At 42.3% G+C, this 18,548-nt stretch overlaps 1 protein-coding gene across 5 annotated transcripts in view; it reads right to left on the reverse strand.

Annotated features, from left to right (window-relative positions):
* Nucleotides 1-18,548, reverse strand: part of PHF20 (PHD finger protein 20) — a 193,130-nt gene that overhangs the window by 15,705 nt on the left and 158,877 nt on the right. For all 5 annotated transcript variants that reach the window (XM_044985270.1, XM_044985267.1, XM_044985269.1 and 2 more), the window contains 3 exons: nt 14,075-14,174; nt 10,796-10,991; nt 1,223-1,622 (listed from right to left, as the gene is read on the reverse strand). In XM_044985270.1, the coding sequence (XP_044841205.1) occupies nt 1,223-1,622; nt 10,796-10,991; nt 14,075-14,174 (696 nt within the window). The remainder of the gene's footprint in view (nt 1-1,222; nt 1,623-10,795; nt 10,992-14,074; nt 14,175-18,548) is intronic.

Here is an 18,548-nt window from a genome sequence, read left to right on the forward strand (position 1 = left end):
TCAACAAGAAGGCTAAACGGCATACTGGGCTGCATTAGTAGGAGCGTCGCCAGTAGATCGAGATCACCAGATTATTCCCCTCTACTTGACACTGATGAGGCCACATCTGGAGTACTGTGTCCAGTTTTGGGGGCCCCCGCTACAGAAAGGATGTGGACAAACTGGAGAGAGTCCAGCAGAGGGCAACAAAAATGATTAGGGGGCTGGGGCACATGATTTATGAGGAGACGCTGAGGGAACTGGGCTTATTTAGTCTGCAAAAGAGAAGAGTGAGGGGGGATTTGATAAACAGCCTTCAACTACCTGAAGGGCAGTTCCAAAGAGGATGGAGCTAGGCTGTTCTCAGTGGTGGCGGATGACAGAACATGGAGCAATGGTCTCAAGTTGCAGTGGGGGAGGTCTAGGTTGGATATTAGGAAAAACTATTTCACTGGGAGGGTGGTGAAACACTGGAATGGGTTACCTAGGAAGGTGGTGGAATCTCCATCCTTAGAAGTTTTTAAGGCCCAGCTTGACAAAGCCCTGGCTGGCATGATTTAGTTGGGGTTGGTCCTGCTTTGAGCAGGGGGTTGGACTAGATGACCTCCTGAGGTCTCTTCCAACCCTAATCTCCTTTGATTCTATGACTTATGGCTCCTCCTCTGGACTAAGAAGAGCCAGCAGAACAAGCACTTACCAAGGATAAGGCCTTTGCCACAACACCACCGCCACCAACACCACAACAAAAAAGGCACCTCACTGACAAGGATAAGTCAGACAAGGAAGAGTATCTGAACCTTCATACTTTTGCCTCAACTTTAAAGCACCAATCAAATCAATGGTCAAAATCTAAAGCTGCCAACAGGACAGACAGGCATAGCAAAGCAGTTAGTAAACTAATACTATAACATTAACTTTCTAAAGTGAAATTTTTGAAGGATGAACTTCTATGGGGAGTAGAGCAGACATCACTGAGTGTCAACCTGAAGCCACATGTGGTAAGAAGGGTGGCTGGAACAACACTTTGTAACATGCCCTCAGATTGTGGGGCGAGCATGTGCAACCCCAATGGACACTGCTGACCAGAAAATTCCAGACCCTGGAGCATGAAGTAAACATGCACCAGAAGTGGGGATCAACACAGAGAATACTCAAAGCAGTCAAGGATTTTCAGAAAGCACAGTGAATGTGCCTGGTAAAAACAAATGCCCTAGAGAAACAGGGCTATACCAATACAACATACCTTAGAGTAATTATGCTTTGACTCATTCTCCAACTTGTATAATTCTCTGTCCAGATTCCATCCAAATCTCTCTGACAGGGCATCATCTCCATTCTCCCTTATTCTGTTCACTCCATCGTCCATGGCTGAACCTCTGGTTTCCACAACCAGTCTCTGCTCTATAGCAGGGTAGTAGGCCCGAGGTTTCTGGTAACAGTGTTCACTGGTAATATAGGATTCCTCCACAGAAGGAATGGTTGAAGGTTTCTCAACTGTTCCATTGAAAGTTCTATAACTTACGGTCTCTTCTTTGCAGCAGCTTTCTTCAATGTGAATGATGTGTTTCGTATGGATTTTTTCATCCACTGTAAGATGCTTCCAAGGATGACACCAAAGTTTTAAGTCTGGATGCTCTTTATTTCTGTTTACAGATAAAACAAGTAAAAAACACTTTTTAAATTTAAACTTCTTAAAATGACAGAGTTTCTTTATGACCTTATTTTACAAAGAAGTGAAATGAGAACATTCTATTTAAACACATCAGAACTGATGAACTTCCTTACAAGTAAGCTTCCCTAAACATTCTGGGGTGAGATTTCACTTTCCAGTGATCTCTGTTCAGTATCTTTCAAAAGAATCTCTTTTCATTAGAGTCACTATTTTTAATAATGCTTTCTGCTTAATGCCATGGCATTAGTTATCCTATACCCCACAATATTTAGATGTAACAGGCAGAGTGCAATTTGGAACTACTTCAGATTTGGCATGTTCATATCACCATTTTTTGTGGTGCAAATACTTTTGTTAAATTTCAATTATAAAAATGTGTTAAAATAAATGAGAAAATATTTTCAGTTGTTGCTAAATCCCCTGAATCATCTATGAATTTTCTTTATGGAAGCAGAAATTTGTTTTCATGTTTTTAATTTGATTTTAAGAAAGAAATATTTAAAAACACTAGAACTGAGAAAGTATTTGCTCTAAAACAGGTGATTAGTGTATGCATACAGAGCTGAAACAGTCCTCTATTCATACAAACAAATACAAATTTCATTAGAGTAGTACGAATGATCCTCCAGAGAGTATGGCCAATATTAGATTACAAAACCATAAATCAAAAAAAAAATAAATCCTGACACTCCAACCCCTCCAGCCCCCACCGCCTAACACATATAAAGACAGCAAACACACTCAGTATTTGGTTTTAACAACAATTCTTTCATGTATTAATAGTTGAAGAAAAACTTGTGAAAATGAACTCAAATATAAACTCTGGGATCAGGAAATTTTCCCAGCAGGAAATATATTTCTCGGATGAGTATGCCAGGAATTACTTGTGCATTGTGATTTATTTGACATTAAGTATTCTTCTCTCTATTATTCTAAAAAAAAAGTTCTGATTTTACCATGGAAAGAAATAACCCATTACGTAACAAAAACTGGAAAAATAGTTGATACTTGCTCTTTGTTCCTATATACATGTCATTTATATGAAACTTTAATTTACTGTTAAGAAACAAGCTTTAATAAAGGAACAGGAAGCAAGGCACTTCAAATGCAATCTCCGTAAGCCAGTGGTCCCCAACCTTTTTGGCTGGCGGGTGCCAGCCGAAGGACCACTGCGGCGATGGAGCATCCGCCGAAATGCCGCCGAATTTCGGCGGCAATGCCTCTCGATGATGCCGCTTGTCGACAGCAAGTGGCGTCAGCGAGAGGCGTCCCCATTGAAATTCAGGGGTGACGCCTCTTGATGACATCACTTGTCGGCGACAAGCGTCATCGAGAGGCGTCCCCGCCGAAATGCCGCTGAAATTCGGCGGCATTTCGGCGGGTGCTCTCCCAGGGGCCAGGATGCAGGCGCATTAAGATGCCCCCGCGGGCGCCATGGCGCCTGCGGGCACCTCGTTGGGGACCACTGCCTTAAGCCAAATGAACTCTCAGATCACAGCACTGGAAAGGTCCTTCTGGGTCATTTTCTAGCAACCTGTATAGAAATTGTCCTCCAAACTAAATCCATAAACCTGATAATACATGTCATATTGGTTCCTCAATGACCCTTCCTTTGCAAATTATTTCATTACTTAAATAAAGTGTTTGAGCAGTTTCACACCTAGCCAAGCCTATCTTTGTGTACACTAGAACCCCATACTTTTCCCACTAAACTCTTTTCTATAATATTTTTCATTTTTTAGTTTACTTAAATTTCCATCAGGTTGAATAGTACAGAATAATCCTGCAAGAATTTATTTCAACAGCAGGGCAAATGGGTATACTTATAAATAGTTTAAGGAGGAACCAAGAATTTTAGATGAATATAAATACTAGGTTTCTGTAATTTTCATTGACTTCCTTCACTTATCCATTAGGGGTCAACAGCAAAAAAAGAAAGGAAAGGAAAGGAAAGCAAAGTATTTAGCATCTCTGGAATGTCTGAACAGATTATTTCCATAGACTAGAACCAGGCCCAAACTAGAAGAAAATAAAATGACAGCCTGGGCTAACTCCTGAAAGAATATTGGAGGAGACATCCCGGAGAAGTATTCATCAAATTTGAAATCCAAAGTAACTGAAATCCCCATGTCACTGCATGGTCTATCAAGACTTGTCTTCCAGAATAAAGAGCCAGAGATTAAAAAAAAAAGTCAAACAGCTCTCTGAAGACATGATAAATGGGTAATACCAGGCTAAAGATGTTTGCAACTGAGCTGTCTGCTATATGCATCTTATAGGCAACATGACAATTGCACAACTGAAACATTCCTTTCAAATCCATGCTAGAGTGGCTAAAATTTCCTTTCTACATGTTGTAGGAGACTATTGTTGGTGCCTGTGACAGATATTGCTAACACATGCAGCATCTTCGGAGAATAGTGTTTCAACTTTATGTTAAGCCAGACCTTGAAAGCATGAAAACTTCAAAGAGGTGGTCCAGACAATATGGGCCCAGAGACCTTTGTACCAATACATGTTATATGTATTTGTGTGCTCCTGGCTCACTGTGTGGATTGCTTGGGGGATCTGAGATCACTAAGCGGTGATTTATGCAGAATCCCAATGCTGATTATGGAGACATCCAGATTTTGAACTCGACCCCCTGGGACTGGTTTTATCCGTTTCAGGAGTCCTGGGAACAAAAAAAGTCTTTTGGCTGCATTTAAAATGGACTCGGGGGCCTGATTTTGAGCCAACTGACAGCAAGTGGTGGTTACCTGCTAAAGAGTCTGAAGGACTGGAGCCTGACAGGGTTTTCATAAGCAAGATGGGGGAACTCTGTAAGATTAAGTATGTATTTAAATGTTATTGTTTATGATGTTTTCTGTAATGCTTTTGTCTTAAATAAATGTAGTTTACCTGGTGAGGACTGTTTGGTCACCGATGAACCACTGTCACTTGTCCCTGGAGAAAGTGAAATTGCAAGTGCTAAGTAAGCCCTAAGTCAGACCTGCTGGGATAATCACCGTGAAATGCAGGGGGAGCTGAAAGCCTAAAACCCTGCTCTGAGGGAGAGGGAGGCAGCTCCTGGCTCAGTGAGACTTGACAGCTGGAGGCCTGAGACCTAAAGGGAAACTCCTTGAACAGACCACAAATCTTCTTAAAGGGCAAATCTCATCAGTAAAGGGTTTTTTCCCCAATAAAAATAAGGATTTCAAAATGTGACAGTGTTCACCTCTAGAAGTGCCTTCAACTACAGGTTTATTCACCAATTTAGGAGGCTTGCATATATATGTCTTTTCCAGTCCAGTTCCGGAAGCACAACTACACCTTCTTAGCCCGGTGCTATAATTTAGCCTTTTTGGTTTGATGTTGCATGTAGCAATACATTCCCATTAGTGCAATTACTGTTATGGCTTGTATTTCTATCAGTATTAGACTAAGGGTTTGGCCGGGTCACCAGTGTGGTGGCTAGCTTCACAAGAGAAGCAACAAAAGTCAATCTAGGATGGATTGGCCTATTGCACACAGGAGGAACATCTGAAAGTGAAGCACCCAAGGAACAAATTAACACTGACCCCAGGCGCCATCCAAGGAACAAACTAACACTGACCAGTGGCACTGTTTACTAACGGCTTCTGAAAGCTGGCTCACCCTATACTGATTCTGTCAAAGCCAATACTGATCTTTTCACCCTCTTCCTTCAGGAGTGCTTAAGGACACTCTCCAAATATTTTTTGAAAGGATATGAAGATGTTTCTCATCAGTATGAGAAGGTTACTCACCTTGTGCAGTTACTGAGATTCTTCATGATGCATGTCCCTGTGGATGCTCCACTTCGGGTGATTGTGTGCCCCAGAGCCTCAAGTCGGAGAATTTCGACAGCAGTAGCCAGTTAGGCCACACATGCATTGTCTCAGTCTTGCACCTATAGTGGCAGTTAACTACCACTGTGCGACCAACCCCCTCTCGGTTCCTTCTCTACCACAGAGGACCTTGCCAGAACTCTGAAGTAGAAGGGAGGAGGGCGGATACTGGAGCACCTGCAGAGGGACACGTTTCAAAGAATCTCAGTTACTACACAAGGTAAGTAACATTCTCTTCTTCGAGGATGTACCTGTGGGTGCTCCACTTCAGGTGACTGTAGAGCAGTGCCTGTCAGTGGAAAGGAGGGGCTTCGAAGTTGGGTCTATGATTGATGATAGGATCATGAGTCCTAGAAAAGTGTCAGATGTTGAATTTCTCTCTACTGTGTATGGCTGAATGAACGTATGGGCTGATGCCCAAGTGGCTGCTTTACATAGGTCTGTAATAGGTACATTATTAAGGAAGGCTACCACTGTAGAGAGCTACCTGCTGGAACGTGTTCTAGCCCCTGGTGGGGGTTGTACTTAGTGTTGGCAGCAGCAGAAATGAATGCACTCTGAAATTCATTTGGAGAGTCTGACGAAGTGGGTATTCACCCACGAAAGCTTATGCTCCAATACATCTGTTAGTCTATAAGGTGTCACAGGACTCTTCGTTGCTTTTTGCTTAGATAGAGCTTCTCCTTTAGATCTCTCTGTAGTTGAGAGAAATAATTTTGGTGCCTTCCTGAATGATTTAGTCCATTTAGTCCCCTCCATTTGGGGGGGGAGGGGGTATCATACTGCCTCTATGGCTGTGTGTAGGGAGCTGGCCATGAGCATTGTGATAAGTAATATCTGCCTTGTTTTCGTTTTTGTGCAGGTGTGTAGATGCCTAAAGACCAAAGAGTTGCTCTAGAGTCTTTCAATGTATGGAGGGACTCGGTCTTAATTACAAATATTTTTGGACCTACAAAGGGAAGATCCGCTACAGTGGATTGCACCTCCCCATTTGGGAATCCAGATAGATGGAGCCAAGAGGCCCATCGCATGACTATGGCGTTTGCAATGGATCTTGCCACTGTGTCTGCTGATTCTAAGGAAGCATGTACAGCTGTTCATGCCAGGAGGTGACCTTCAGAGATGACTGACCTAAATTGTACCTTTGTGTCTTCCAGGATAAAGTCAATAAATTCGTACAGTTTCGAGTAATTTGTATGGTTGTATTTCACCATCAAGGCCTCACACTTGGCTATTCTGAACTGTAATCTCGATGACGAATAGGCCTTATGACTAAACAGATCCAATCTTTTCCACTCTATGATATGGGTTTCTCCTTGAATGGTGTTGCCTGCCTCTACCACCAGCGAGTTTGGCTGGGGTTATGACAATAGAAACTCTAGGGCTTTTGATGGGACGTAATACTTTTTATCTGCCCTTTTACAAGTAGGGTGGATCGTTGCAGTGGTCTGCCAGATGGTGTTGGCAGGCTCCATGAGTACCTTATTTATGGTAAGAACCATTTTGGATGAGGCTGACGTGTGTAATATATGCAACAATTTGTGTTGGGACTCAGCAACCAGAGGGATTTGGAGCATGCGTGTGATTCTTTTAAACAGCTCCTGAAATTGCTTAAAATTGTCTCCTGTTGTAGGTGGCAGAGGCATGATGGTCTCATCTGGAGAGGAGGTGGTGTTAGTTGCAGGATTGGCCTCCTGATCCACAGCCGCCTCTGTTTCCTCAAAAGTCTCTTCAGAGAGCTCATGGGGTTCTGCCTCTGACACTGATGGGGAGCGTCTCTGTTTTTCCCTGGAGGTACTGGGAGGCTTGGAGTAATGTTACCCACTGGTCCCAGTACAGCCACTGTGGCGGGAATGGCATTGGTGGTGGCACCCCCGGATGTCCATACCACCCCTGGAACAGTGTCCTCACTGTTCCTGTAAATTATATGGGTGAAGAGTGTTGTGATGAATAAACCTCTCCCTCCTCATCCCCCTCGCTAGAGAAAGGAGGGGCAGATCTGTTTGCTATGAGTGCTGAATGCACAGACGCTATAGCGGTACCGAGAAGAGGTGATTCTGGTGACGCAGCAACTATTAAGTCAGAGAAACTGCTGCATTTCAAGAGATCTTGGTACCATCGACTTGCATCTGCAATTGCTGTGGTGCAGGGTATTGTTGTGATACTGGAAGGTGTTGCAGCACTGGGGGAATTGGTGCTGATGGTGTCTGTACCAAAGGAGGTAAAGTAGGCTTTGTTACCGCTGTCTCTGAGGTATGGGCCAGAAGATGGCACCGTAAGATGAGGCGCTGCATAGTTACTCGGTATTTGTGATTTGCTGCTGCAGTCAGTGCTGTGGTTGAAAGGTCAGTCTTGTCTCTGCCATCTTTCTGAGAGCCAGCTCACTTAGAGTCTTTGACTTTAGGGGTATGTAGCAGGGTGAACCCCTGCTCCGGCCCTGAAGGGGTTAAAAACAGCCCTGGGAAGGGTCCGAGGCTTGAGAAGACAGCCTTTAGGCTGGGCTGATTGGGGAAGTGGCTGCAGCTGGGGCCACGCCCCAAACTGAGCCAAGGGCCTTATAAGAAGGCCAGGGAAGCTAGAAGCCAAAGACAGTCTCTCTCTGCCTGAAGAGGAAGAAGGGCCTGGCTGCAGGGGCTATAGGCAAGGTACCTAGGGTGAAGCAGGGCTGGGGAAAGGCTGAGGAGCTGGGGAGCTCCAGCCTAGAAAGCCCCAGGCTGCGGCCTAGCGAAGGGCCAACTGGTACTGGGGGTTGCAGAGGGCAGCCCAGGGGTAGGCCAAGGCAGCAGGTCCAAACCCTTTTGCCTGTGATGAGTAGGCTGATACTGCAGTCTGCCCCAGAGTGTGGGGCTAGACAATGACTGGCAGTAGCCAACACTGAGGCAAGGTGGGGATAGAGGGTGAGGGTTCCCTGAGGAGGGGAGACCCTAAGAGAAAGGGGTTACTGCTAGGGGGCAGCACCCCATGTAAAAGGGCACCGGGTCCAGGGAGGGACACGGGGGCCTGAAGACAGGTGGATCACCAGCCTGCAGAGGGCGCTCCGAACACTGGACTGAGCTAATTCCCAGAAGCACCAGCAGGAGGCGCCGCAGGGGTGAGTCCGACCCGTTACACGGTACTGCAAGATCCTGTTGACTCATAGGTACATAGCTGTGGCACGGTCAGCACCGATGACCTGGAGAGAGTTGGAGAATGCTTATTTTTTTGAGATTCGCTTTATGGGAGAAGTGGTAGCTTTCTTCTTGGGCCTTTTTTTAAGGAGACAGGCCCCTCCCATGCAGAGTTGGTGAGGGAGGTCTGTCAGAAGCCGAGGCAAGTGACTGGGAGGACTTTTGGATCCCGGGTTGGAGGCCAGGCGGAGAGATTTCTCCATAAAAATGAGTTTGAGTTTAAGGTTCCTCACTTTCCTCGCGCAGGTCCTAAGGTTGTGGCAGTAGAAGCACTTCTGGTGTATGTGTGTCTCCCCCAAGCAGCAGACACACTGGGTATGTCCGTCCGAGACTGGCATTGCCTCTCAGCAGGAGAGGTAACATTTAAAGCCCGGAGACTCGGGCATTCTCAGGTGAAATTGTCCCCGAGGGGTGAATGAAAATGTAACGTAAAAATAATGTTGGTGTTAGTATGTGTGTATTTTTTTAAAATAGGGAGGAAAAAAAAAAGAGAGAGGAATGAGTTCTAACTAACCATTCTAGCTACTACACTATGCAGCTAATCCAAAATCTAAATCTAAGGTAAGTCGTGTAGAGGCAATGCTGGAGCTCTGACTTGGACCAAGAGCAGTTCAGAGGGAACTGAAGGGTGGTTGGTCACACAGCACTAGTTAACCGCTGCTATAAGCATGAGATGGGAATAGTGCATGTGCTGCCCAACATGGCACTGCTGTCAAAATTCTTTGACTAGAGGTTCGGGGCGCACAATCACCTGAAGAAGAGCACCCATAGAGACATCACTCAAAGAAGAGCATCAAGATACTTTTTCTTCAAACCTAGAAATCTCTTGAAGATTCTTTAATGATGCCTTTTATGAGAAAACTGGGAGTTAATTTAGTACAATACCTTACAGCAAGATCAAGATAAGGTGGAAACCAAAAGGAAAAAATTCCATAAGAAAAACACTCTTGTTTTGTTTCATACCTTAATGCCACAAAACAGATATTGTGTTCCATAGCTGAAGAATCTAAAGATCTAAAACTCTCATGTCCCCTTTTTGTACAACACTGGGAAGAAAGGTCCTAAAGAGCCGGAGATATTTAAGTTTCACCTCCTTCCTACTAAGTAGAAGAGTATTCCACAGAGGTGATTAAGGAATCTCATGATGAATGGATACATCATATTTCCACGATGCATGACCCTGTATCTTTTTTTTTTGCAATCCACTATTCAAACACTTAAAGGTATTGCAATTATCACATTGCAGACACCACAGATTTAAAAATTCTCCTTTCACTTTACAGAGGCCGAAGACACCAAGAGCTTTGCTTTCCAAATGGCTGCTGCTATGTGACCGACTGATCAGTGAACAGAGAAACATTTAGGAAATCACACTCTAAAACTGATGGATTTGAGGTTAGGATAATTCATTTTGTTTTCATCCCCAGAACATTAAGGCAACTGAAAAAACGTTGCTCAACTCATAAAAATGCAGAAAAAAGTTGGTTATTGACTTTACATATCTACTAATACATATATGTATGATGGAACATTTTGTAATTTTTCTGGTTGCATTGGTAACCACAAAATAAAGCTCAAATAGATTATAAAGTGGTGGGCAAGCCACTGAAAGGCTGCTGAGATATTAATGTTCTCATTCCACTATATATAATAGAGCAACAATGGAGATGGGCAAAAAGATAATGTTCCCAATAGCAAAACTATGGTTTAGTAATATTGAGATAGAAAAGATAGATGTGTCAAGAATATCGACATAAGTATTATATACCTATCATCCATATTCTGCTTTTTTCTGTATTCTCTATAAACATTCTAGAAGAGTTTTCTTCTATACTTTGCTTGCTTGCTTGCTATCTCTTTCTCCACACTTCTGTTTGAGTATATCTATACCCCCAAACCAATTTTTTAATTTTTTTAAAATATTTTATAAATTTGTTTCACTGCACCAAGGAGTTGCAGCTAATTTTTGTTCTTTCAATTCACAACTCATCATATCAAACTACATGCCTATATATCTATGGAACAGTATATAAAATCAAAATAAATCTGCATTATCAGTTATTTTTCTACTCTTTGAAATCTGTTTCACATCTAGTACATGCCAGCTAAGACTTCAAAACACTGCTTACTGTAAAATGCTCATCTTCAGCTGCAGTCCATGCAGTACTTCTATCACTTTCTGCACATCCCCAAGAAGTTGATGAGTGGCTACAATCTTCTTGGCATTCTGGTGGGAATAATTTTCTTCCAGAAATGCTAAACCATGCATGTGACCATTACTTAACCACTCCTTCTCATACCAGTATTTTAAGCTGGATCTCTGACCTAAAGCAACAGTAATGAGTAGATTAAAATAATCATTAAGGTAACTTTGGTTTGTGAACATTACAGGTAATAGTTGTCATTAACTTGATATCGACTAATATAAACCTTGCACCACCTTATTAATAGTAACTCTTCTTAACAATAGCACTACTAAAAGTCTATTTGACATGGGACACTCCACTGCCCCAAAGACAGAAGGAACATATGAAGTGGAAAGAACATAGGACACCTTGCTCCAGGTCAGGGAATTCTACCTAAGTGTAAAGCAGCAGTATTCAGTGAGGACTTCCATGCCAGACAGTTGCAACTGACTGACATCTTCATATTTTTGATGTATTCTTATCAACAGAATACTGCACATTCCAGTAACTAAATCTTCAGGCATAAAGACACTATGTAATTCAGTGCAAATGATTTTAAAGAGTCTGTGGACAAACAAATACACCACAGGGCTGTGAACTTCCCCATCACCAATAGTTTCTTTGATCCCTAATTAGTCACATTTTATAAGTAGAATGCATGTACCAAGATGCAGTCACTGAAATTTACAATTTTGACCAAAACCTTATGCAAATATACGACTATCTATCCCTTGCTGAGGTGGTTGGGGTATCACAGAAACAGCTGAAATGCGACTGAGTTATCACATTATAAAATAGATGTGATAAACACAATAGTAATAAATCACTAGGGTAGGCTGGGGCATCCACAGTTTGTGGAAAGAGTCAGTTCGGACATACCCAGTCCAAGCTATCACGGTCCACAGGGCAGGGGAGGAGATGTACAATTGTGTACCATCACCATGGTGATATGATCATCCAATGTTTAGAGATGACCTCACCCAGAGACCTTCTCTATGCAAACACTAAACAACGTGGTAAACAGGACACTGCAGTGTTGATGTAGCTGCGTTGGCCCCAGGGTATTTGAGACACAACAGAAATTGATCCAATAAAAGATATTACCTCATGGTAAATAGGACAGACTTTTAAGGGATCCAAATCCCTAGGCAATGACAGACATTGTCTAGCAACATTGTGAGGTCTTGTAGATATGACCAGAACCACTGCAAAGTAGTTCCAGGCACACCAGCAACATCCCTTAGTAAATAAAGCAACATGTGGTCAGTGATAGGAAAAACTGCCAAATACAACAAAAATCGATGTCAATTCATCCTAATTTAAAAATCTACAGATCATTTAGGACCCTGACTGGCAGTCTCAACTCCCCAAGGCCTGGTCTTGGGAGGGAGGATGTGGGGCGGTGTCGACCCAAGATACGCAACTTCAGCTATGAGAATAGGGTAGCTGAAGTTGACGTATCTTAGTTCGACTTACCTTGCATCCTCACGGCGCGAGGTCAATTGCCGCGGCTCCCCCGTCAACTTTGCTTCCGCCTCTCACTGAGCTGAAGTTCAGCAGTCAACAGGAGAGCGATCGGGGATCGATTTATCGCATCTACACTACACGCAATAAATCGATCCCTGATAGATTGATCACTACCAATCTGGCAGGTAGTGTAGACGTACCCTAAGACAGACTGAATCTGGACTGAAATCTATCCAGGATGTTACTGATTTAGAGGTGGACTTGGAGCCAAAAGGCCATTACCCTTCTGGTTTGCTGTCCCCAAAGAAGAAAGGTCAGACATGGAGACTACTGGGAAGGACTCCTGTGACTTGAAGAGGGGTGAACCTCCATAGTAAGTGGTGGATGCCAGTCAGCTAAGTGATGACTTGATAATATCTCTTCAATAACAGCAACACAATGGCAGCAAACAACTTTTTAAGTAGCCAGAGTGGGCATAGATCAGAGTATAAAACATACAAACCCTTGAAGGTATTGGGGACAGTGCAGAAGACAGTCTGTCAGTTACCTCAAGTTCCAACAATTAAGAGAACTGGAGAGACAAGCCCCAAACTTCTCAATCTTCTCCAAAAAAATTCAGCAAACTTGTTAAGAGTGATTATTTGAAGGAATTACTAAATCATAGATTGTAAGTCCAGACGGGACCACTGTGATCATAACACAGGTCATAGGACTTCCCTGAATTAATTCTTGTATGAACTAGAGCATATCTTTTATTATAATATTTCAAGAATGGATTTAAAAAATAAAATAAAAAAGATATGGAGTGATGCAATCTGAATAATTTAGATTGTGCACGACAGGAATTTATTTTGATGGCTTCTTACTGTATCTATGTTCTAACACAAAATAAAAAAAGTGGATCACAAATGCGTTTCAGAGATGAAGGGAGGGGAGAGGAGAGATAGTTATGGCTGTTAGGAAACAGCCTCCTGCTGGCTAATTTCATGAGGTAGGACTGGCATCAGCCTTAAAGGAGTCTACAGGACTGCTGTTGATGAGCCTGCCACAGCCATCAAGACAGGCATATTTAAAATAAAAGTGGTGATTTGTAACAACACTGTCAGGCACAGGTTCCATTACACTGATACATGCTCAGAGGTCTGTGTGGGAAAATGCCACTGTCATAAACATTACATATCAAAAGTGATACAATATTAAATTATTCCATTTTCATTCTATTTACCATCTTTAACATTACTTAGTTCAATATTACATCAATTAATTGCTTTGGTTAACTAAGTTCAAACTACAGCATTACCTAAAGCTTCCTAGCACTTAGTCTACAACAATTTACCATTAGTTTCAAACAAATTAAAAACTCTCAGGAGAGCTCAAAAATAAAACAGACTGAAAAATTAGACAACTTGATGTGTATTTTCCAGTCAGACAGTACACCCCAACTTAAATCTGTGTTAACAGCAAAATGTATGTTTTATGAAGAGTATCTTTACAATTATACACATTTAATTCCAACGCCTGTTATGGTTTCACATAACACATCTGAACAATGTTGACTAAACAATAACAAATGAAAGCAAATTAAATTCACTTTTTAAAAAAATCCAATCATCTAAAAAGGACAGACAAACTAACAGGGCAGAAATTAGTGGTATAAGAAAAAAAACTATACATATATACTTTGTAATAGATATAAAAAGCTAACAAAATTACTACATGTATTAGAAGGGTCTGTAACCTTAGAAATCTTTGTACCTGGAGGATCTTGGCAAATATAGCAGGTATATTTCTCAGGTACATTATCTTCCAGTAAACCCATACAGACTCCATGCTGCCAGCACAGACACTCTTCACACTGTTTGAAGTTAAGAATTGCACATCAACAAATGAAACCTCAATACAATTACCTCAATTAGTAAGATTAATATGTGTATGTATGTAGTGTCTGTGTAACAAAAAAGCCAATAAATTTAAGAGAAATATGGGCCTAGAAAATGACACCCAGATCCAGTCTTATTTTAAGAACAGCAATCCAATTAAAAGATTGGAACTACAATGAAATTTCCATCTTCCCCCCTCATTTTTCATAAAAATCACAACCATTTTAGAGTGACATTAGAGATCATAAAAAGTAGCAAACTGATACCCCTTGAGACCAAAATCCTGTAGTAGATGAGCACATAGACCAAGCATTGATGCAGCCGTATCTGTCCCAGGATATTAAAGAGACAAGGTGGGTGAGATATCGTCTTTCATTGGACCAGCTTATTTTGATGAAAGAGAGAAGCTTTCCCAGACCCGAAGAGCTCTGTGTAGCTTGAAAGCTTGTCTCTCTCACCAACTAAAGGTGGTCCAATAAAAGATATTACCTCATCCACATAGAGCAAGGGTAGCCACAGAACAAGTTCAATCTTCCCCTACCAAGATAACTACAAAACTCCAGAAGTGAGAGAATAGCTGAGTCACCTTCATTCAATCATTATTCAGAGCATCACAATCCAGGTACAATATCGAATGTGAAGCTACCTTAAAGGCAGAGACACGTAAGCCTGGTCTAAACTTTAAAGTTAACAGTATTAAACTATATCAGTATTAAAGAGGTACAACTTTCTAGTGTAGATAAGGCTGTAGCTGCATGTTGTGTTTCATGATTAAAAAAAAAAAAAAAAAAAAAGACTGAAAAGTACCCCACTGCAATTTCCAAACGGTTCCTAGAAGTTACCACTAGTCCCATTTATACAGTCTAAAAAGGGGTACAAAGAAATTTACAGATAAATAAGATAACCAAGTCTCTCCTCTAAGGAGTTTCTAAGTTTGATAATGAAAAAGATGGTGGAAGTGGGACAAAACTGCACATGAGGGAACATTATTTACAGGACTATGTCATGGTTCTGAATATCTTCTTTTACAGAAGCCTGTTACAGAGAGGCACAAGAGGAAGAACCCTTCCTGACTCTCCCTAATTTCCTGAGTGGCTCTCTCTGCACAGGCCGTACTGACAGGAACAAAGAAGCTGTTTTTCAGTCAAATTAGCTCAACCAAATAGTTACAAAATGGCCAGCTCAAACAACTTTAAAAGTATTAAACTGTACCTACAAGGGCAAGAAAGTTAGTTCTCAGTTGAGTTCGGCTAACTCAATTGAGAAACATGTTTATTGTCCCTAGGGCGACAGAGATTGTTTAGACTCAAGTTTGGTTCCTGTTTTGAGAGAACTGATTCCCAATTAACTCAAGTTATACTTTTGTAAATGTTAACTTAGACACTACATAAATGTCTGTAGTTTACTCCTGCAGCAAAAAACTCTAGTCTAGACATATCCTTTGGGACATATCTTCCATCTATGGGGAGAACACATGACTGCAAAGCACATTAGAAAGCACCAACAGATTCTGAACACCCAGCTTCGTGGTTAGGTCCAGTGAACTTGAGGCAGAGAAGACCATGGAAAGGGGGTGGGAGGAGAGCACAACACCAAAGGCGTAGAGGGAAATGTGGAAGAGGAGACACTTTTGCCTCCTGCCCCCCAAATAGACTGCAAGATCCATATACCATGTCTCCAAGGAGGCTGGGATTAAGGAGAATCTCTCCCACAAAATGGGGAGAGGAGAAGAAGAGGCATTCCTTCACCCTAAGAACTGGAGGGGAAGAGTGGTGGAAAGAAGAGGAAGGAGACAGGCCGGTCAGGTAGGATGGGGTGGAGGGCTGTAAAAGGTAGAAGACATCCCTGGGAGGCGGGTAGGGGAGGAAGTAGTCCCTTTTCTCACCACTAAGACAATGGTGCTGGGTAAGATGGGAAATAGAAACATCAGTTGAGAGGAAGACTCCCCATCCAAAAAAGGAAAAAGGCAGGCACCCCTTTCAAAATGGGTCTCCCCAATAAAGGAAGGGAAGAGGAGGCAGAGAAATCCTACCAAGGGAGGGTCCAGAGGAAAACCCAAGGGAAAGGATGGGTTAATGGGAGGAGGGAAGCAAGCAGAGGACGTGTCAAGAACAAGAGGAGAGCTCCAGGCCCTGTTTAAACTAGCACTTTTGTAAAATTCCCCATGACTGTGCAATAGAGGAGCTGCACCAGTAAGAGATTTTAGGGAACGTGCTAATGTAGACTAGGCCCACATGGGGAAAGGGCAGAAAAGTACAAGGATGCTGTCAAACTGAAACCCACTCTGCTTTAAAGCATGATTTTAAAATAGTATCAAGGCAACACAGGGCAACAAACTAACTGACAGAAAAGTATTTCTCTCCAATTTTTCAGTTCTAGTAATCTCAAAGATTATTGGTAGCAATCACACACAAAACATGTTCAGATAGAAGTGGTTTTTAGTTTATGTGCCTTTAATTGGATGTAAAGCAGATACTGAAAAAGCAGAAAGACAGATTAGTGAGTACAAAAGAAAGAAAAGTCAAGGAAAAAGAGAAAGATCAGGACAAACAACAAGGAAACAAGTATGTTACTTCTGTTTCAAAGTTTTACGGCAAGTTTATAAAAATGATACAAAAATACACACACAGACATTCAGTTTGAGTTCATATACTGAATTAGGAGATATCGAAGCATGGGACTGTAGAATGAGGCAGACTGGGGAGACTCTCATGAGCCCAATATCACTATAAAAGGGGCAAGGGAAAACCTGTTTTGGTTTTAGATGCTGATGCTGGCCTCCTGGCATTTTAAAAATACATGTGTTTAAGAGATATAAATGAGGAATATGCAAAGCATAATTTGCCACACAGGCAGAATACCCAACTACAGAATTCAAGACAACTGTTTTAACTAAAGTGAATGTTTTGAAATGTCTTAATCTTCTAAAATGCTGAAAGTTGCCCCAGACATTTCAGAGCGTTCCATGGAAGGACACGATGCTCGTCACCCCTTTTTTACTGTCTGTCCAGTGCTTCCCACTTTTGCTTACCTGGCTACAGACGCACTGTAACAGGTGAGAGGAAGCAGATTGAGCCAGAGTATAGATTAGTAATGGAAAGTGAGCTAAAATAAGGAGCTAGAGGTTTTGAAGGAGGAGAAAAGGTGGACAGCAGGGGCAGCTCTAGCTTTTTAGCTGCCCCAAGCACGGCAGGCAGGCTGCCTTCGGCGGCTTGCCTGCGGGAGCTCCCTGGTCCCACGGCTTCGGTGTACCCGCTGCCAAATTGCCGCCCAATCCGCGGGACCAGTGGACCTCCCGCAGGCAAGCCGCCAAAGGCAGCCTGACTGCCGCCCTCGCAGGGACCGGCAGGGCGCCCCCTGTGGCTTGCCGCCCCAGGCATGCACTTGGAGTACTGGTGCCTGGAGCCACCGCTGGACAAGGGGGGAGGAGGAGGAGAACAACAGGACTGAAAAAAATACAAATTAATTATGTATACAAAGGAGGTGAGGAGTGAATTTCCCCATGCTGGTATGTGGAGCCGCTCTGTATCTTCCAAAATTAAAACAAACCAACAAATAAACAAACTAAACCAAAACAAAAAACCACACCACCAACAAAAAAATTCATGACTTAAACCCAGAAAAGAATATGCACACTTGTTCTATTTGGGTAAAGGGGTAAAAAGTGAGGTGGTAAAGTTTGCAGATGATACTAAACTGCTCAAGATAGTTAAGACCAAAGCAGGTGGTCTCACAAAGATCTCACAAAACTAAGTGACTGGGCAACAAAATGGCAAATGAAATTTAATGTGGATAAATGTAATGCACACTGGAAAAAATAACCCCAACTATACATACAATATGATGGGGGCTAATTTAGCTACAACAAATCAGGAAAAAGATCTTGGAGTCATCGTGGATGACGTCCACGCAGTGTGCAGAGGCGGTCAAAAAAGCAAACAGGATGTTAGGAATCATTAAAAAGGGGATAGAGAATAAGACTGAGAATATCTTATTGCCCTTATATAAATCGATGGTACTCTCACATCTTGAATACTGCGTACAGATGTGGTCGCCTCAGCTCAAAAAAGATATACTGGCACTAGAAAAGGTTCAGAGAAGGGCAACTAAAATGATTAGGGGTTTGGAGAGGGTCCCATATGAGGAGAGATTAAAGAGGCTAGGACTTTTCACTTGGAAAAGAGGAGACTCAGGGGGGATATGATAGAGGTATATAAAATTATGAGTGATGTGGAGAAAGTAGATAAGGAGAAGTTATTTACTTATTCCCATAATACAAGAACTAGGGGTCACCAAATGAAATTAATAGGCAGCAGGTTTAAAACAAATAAAAGGAAGTTCTTCTTCAC

The sequence above is a fragment of the Mauremys mutica genome, chromosome 13 (assembly GCF_020497125.1).
Source record: "Mauremys mutica isolate MM-2020 ecotype Southern chromosome 13, ASM2049712v1, whole genome shotgun sequence".
Lineage (NCBI taxonomy): Eukaryota > Metazoa > Chordata > Testudines > Geoemydidae > Mauremys > Mauremys mutica.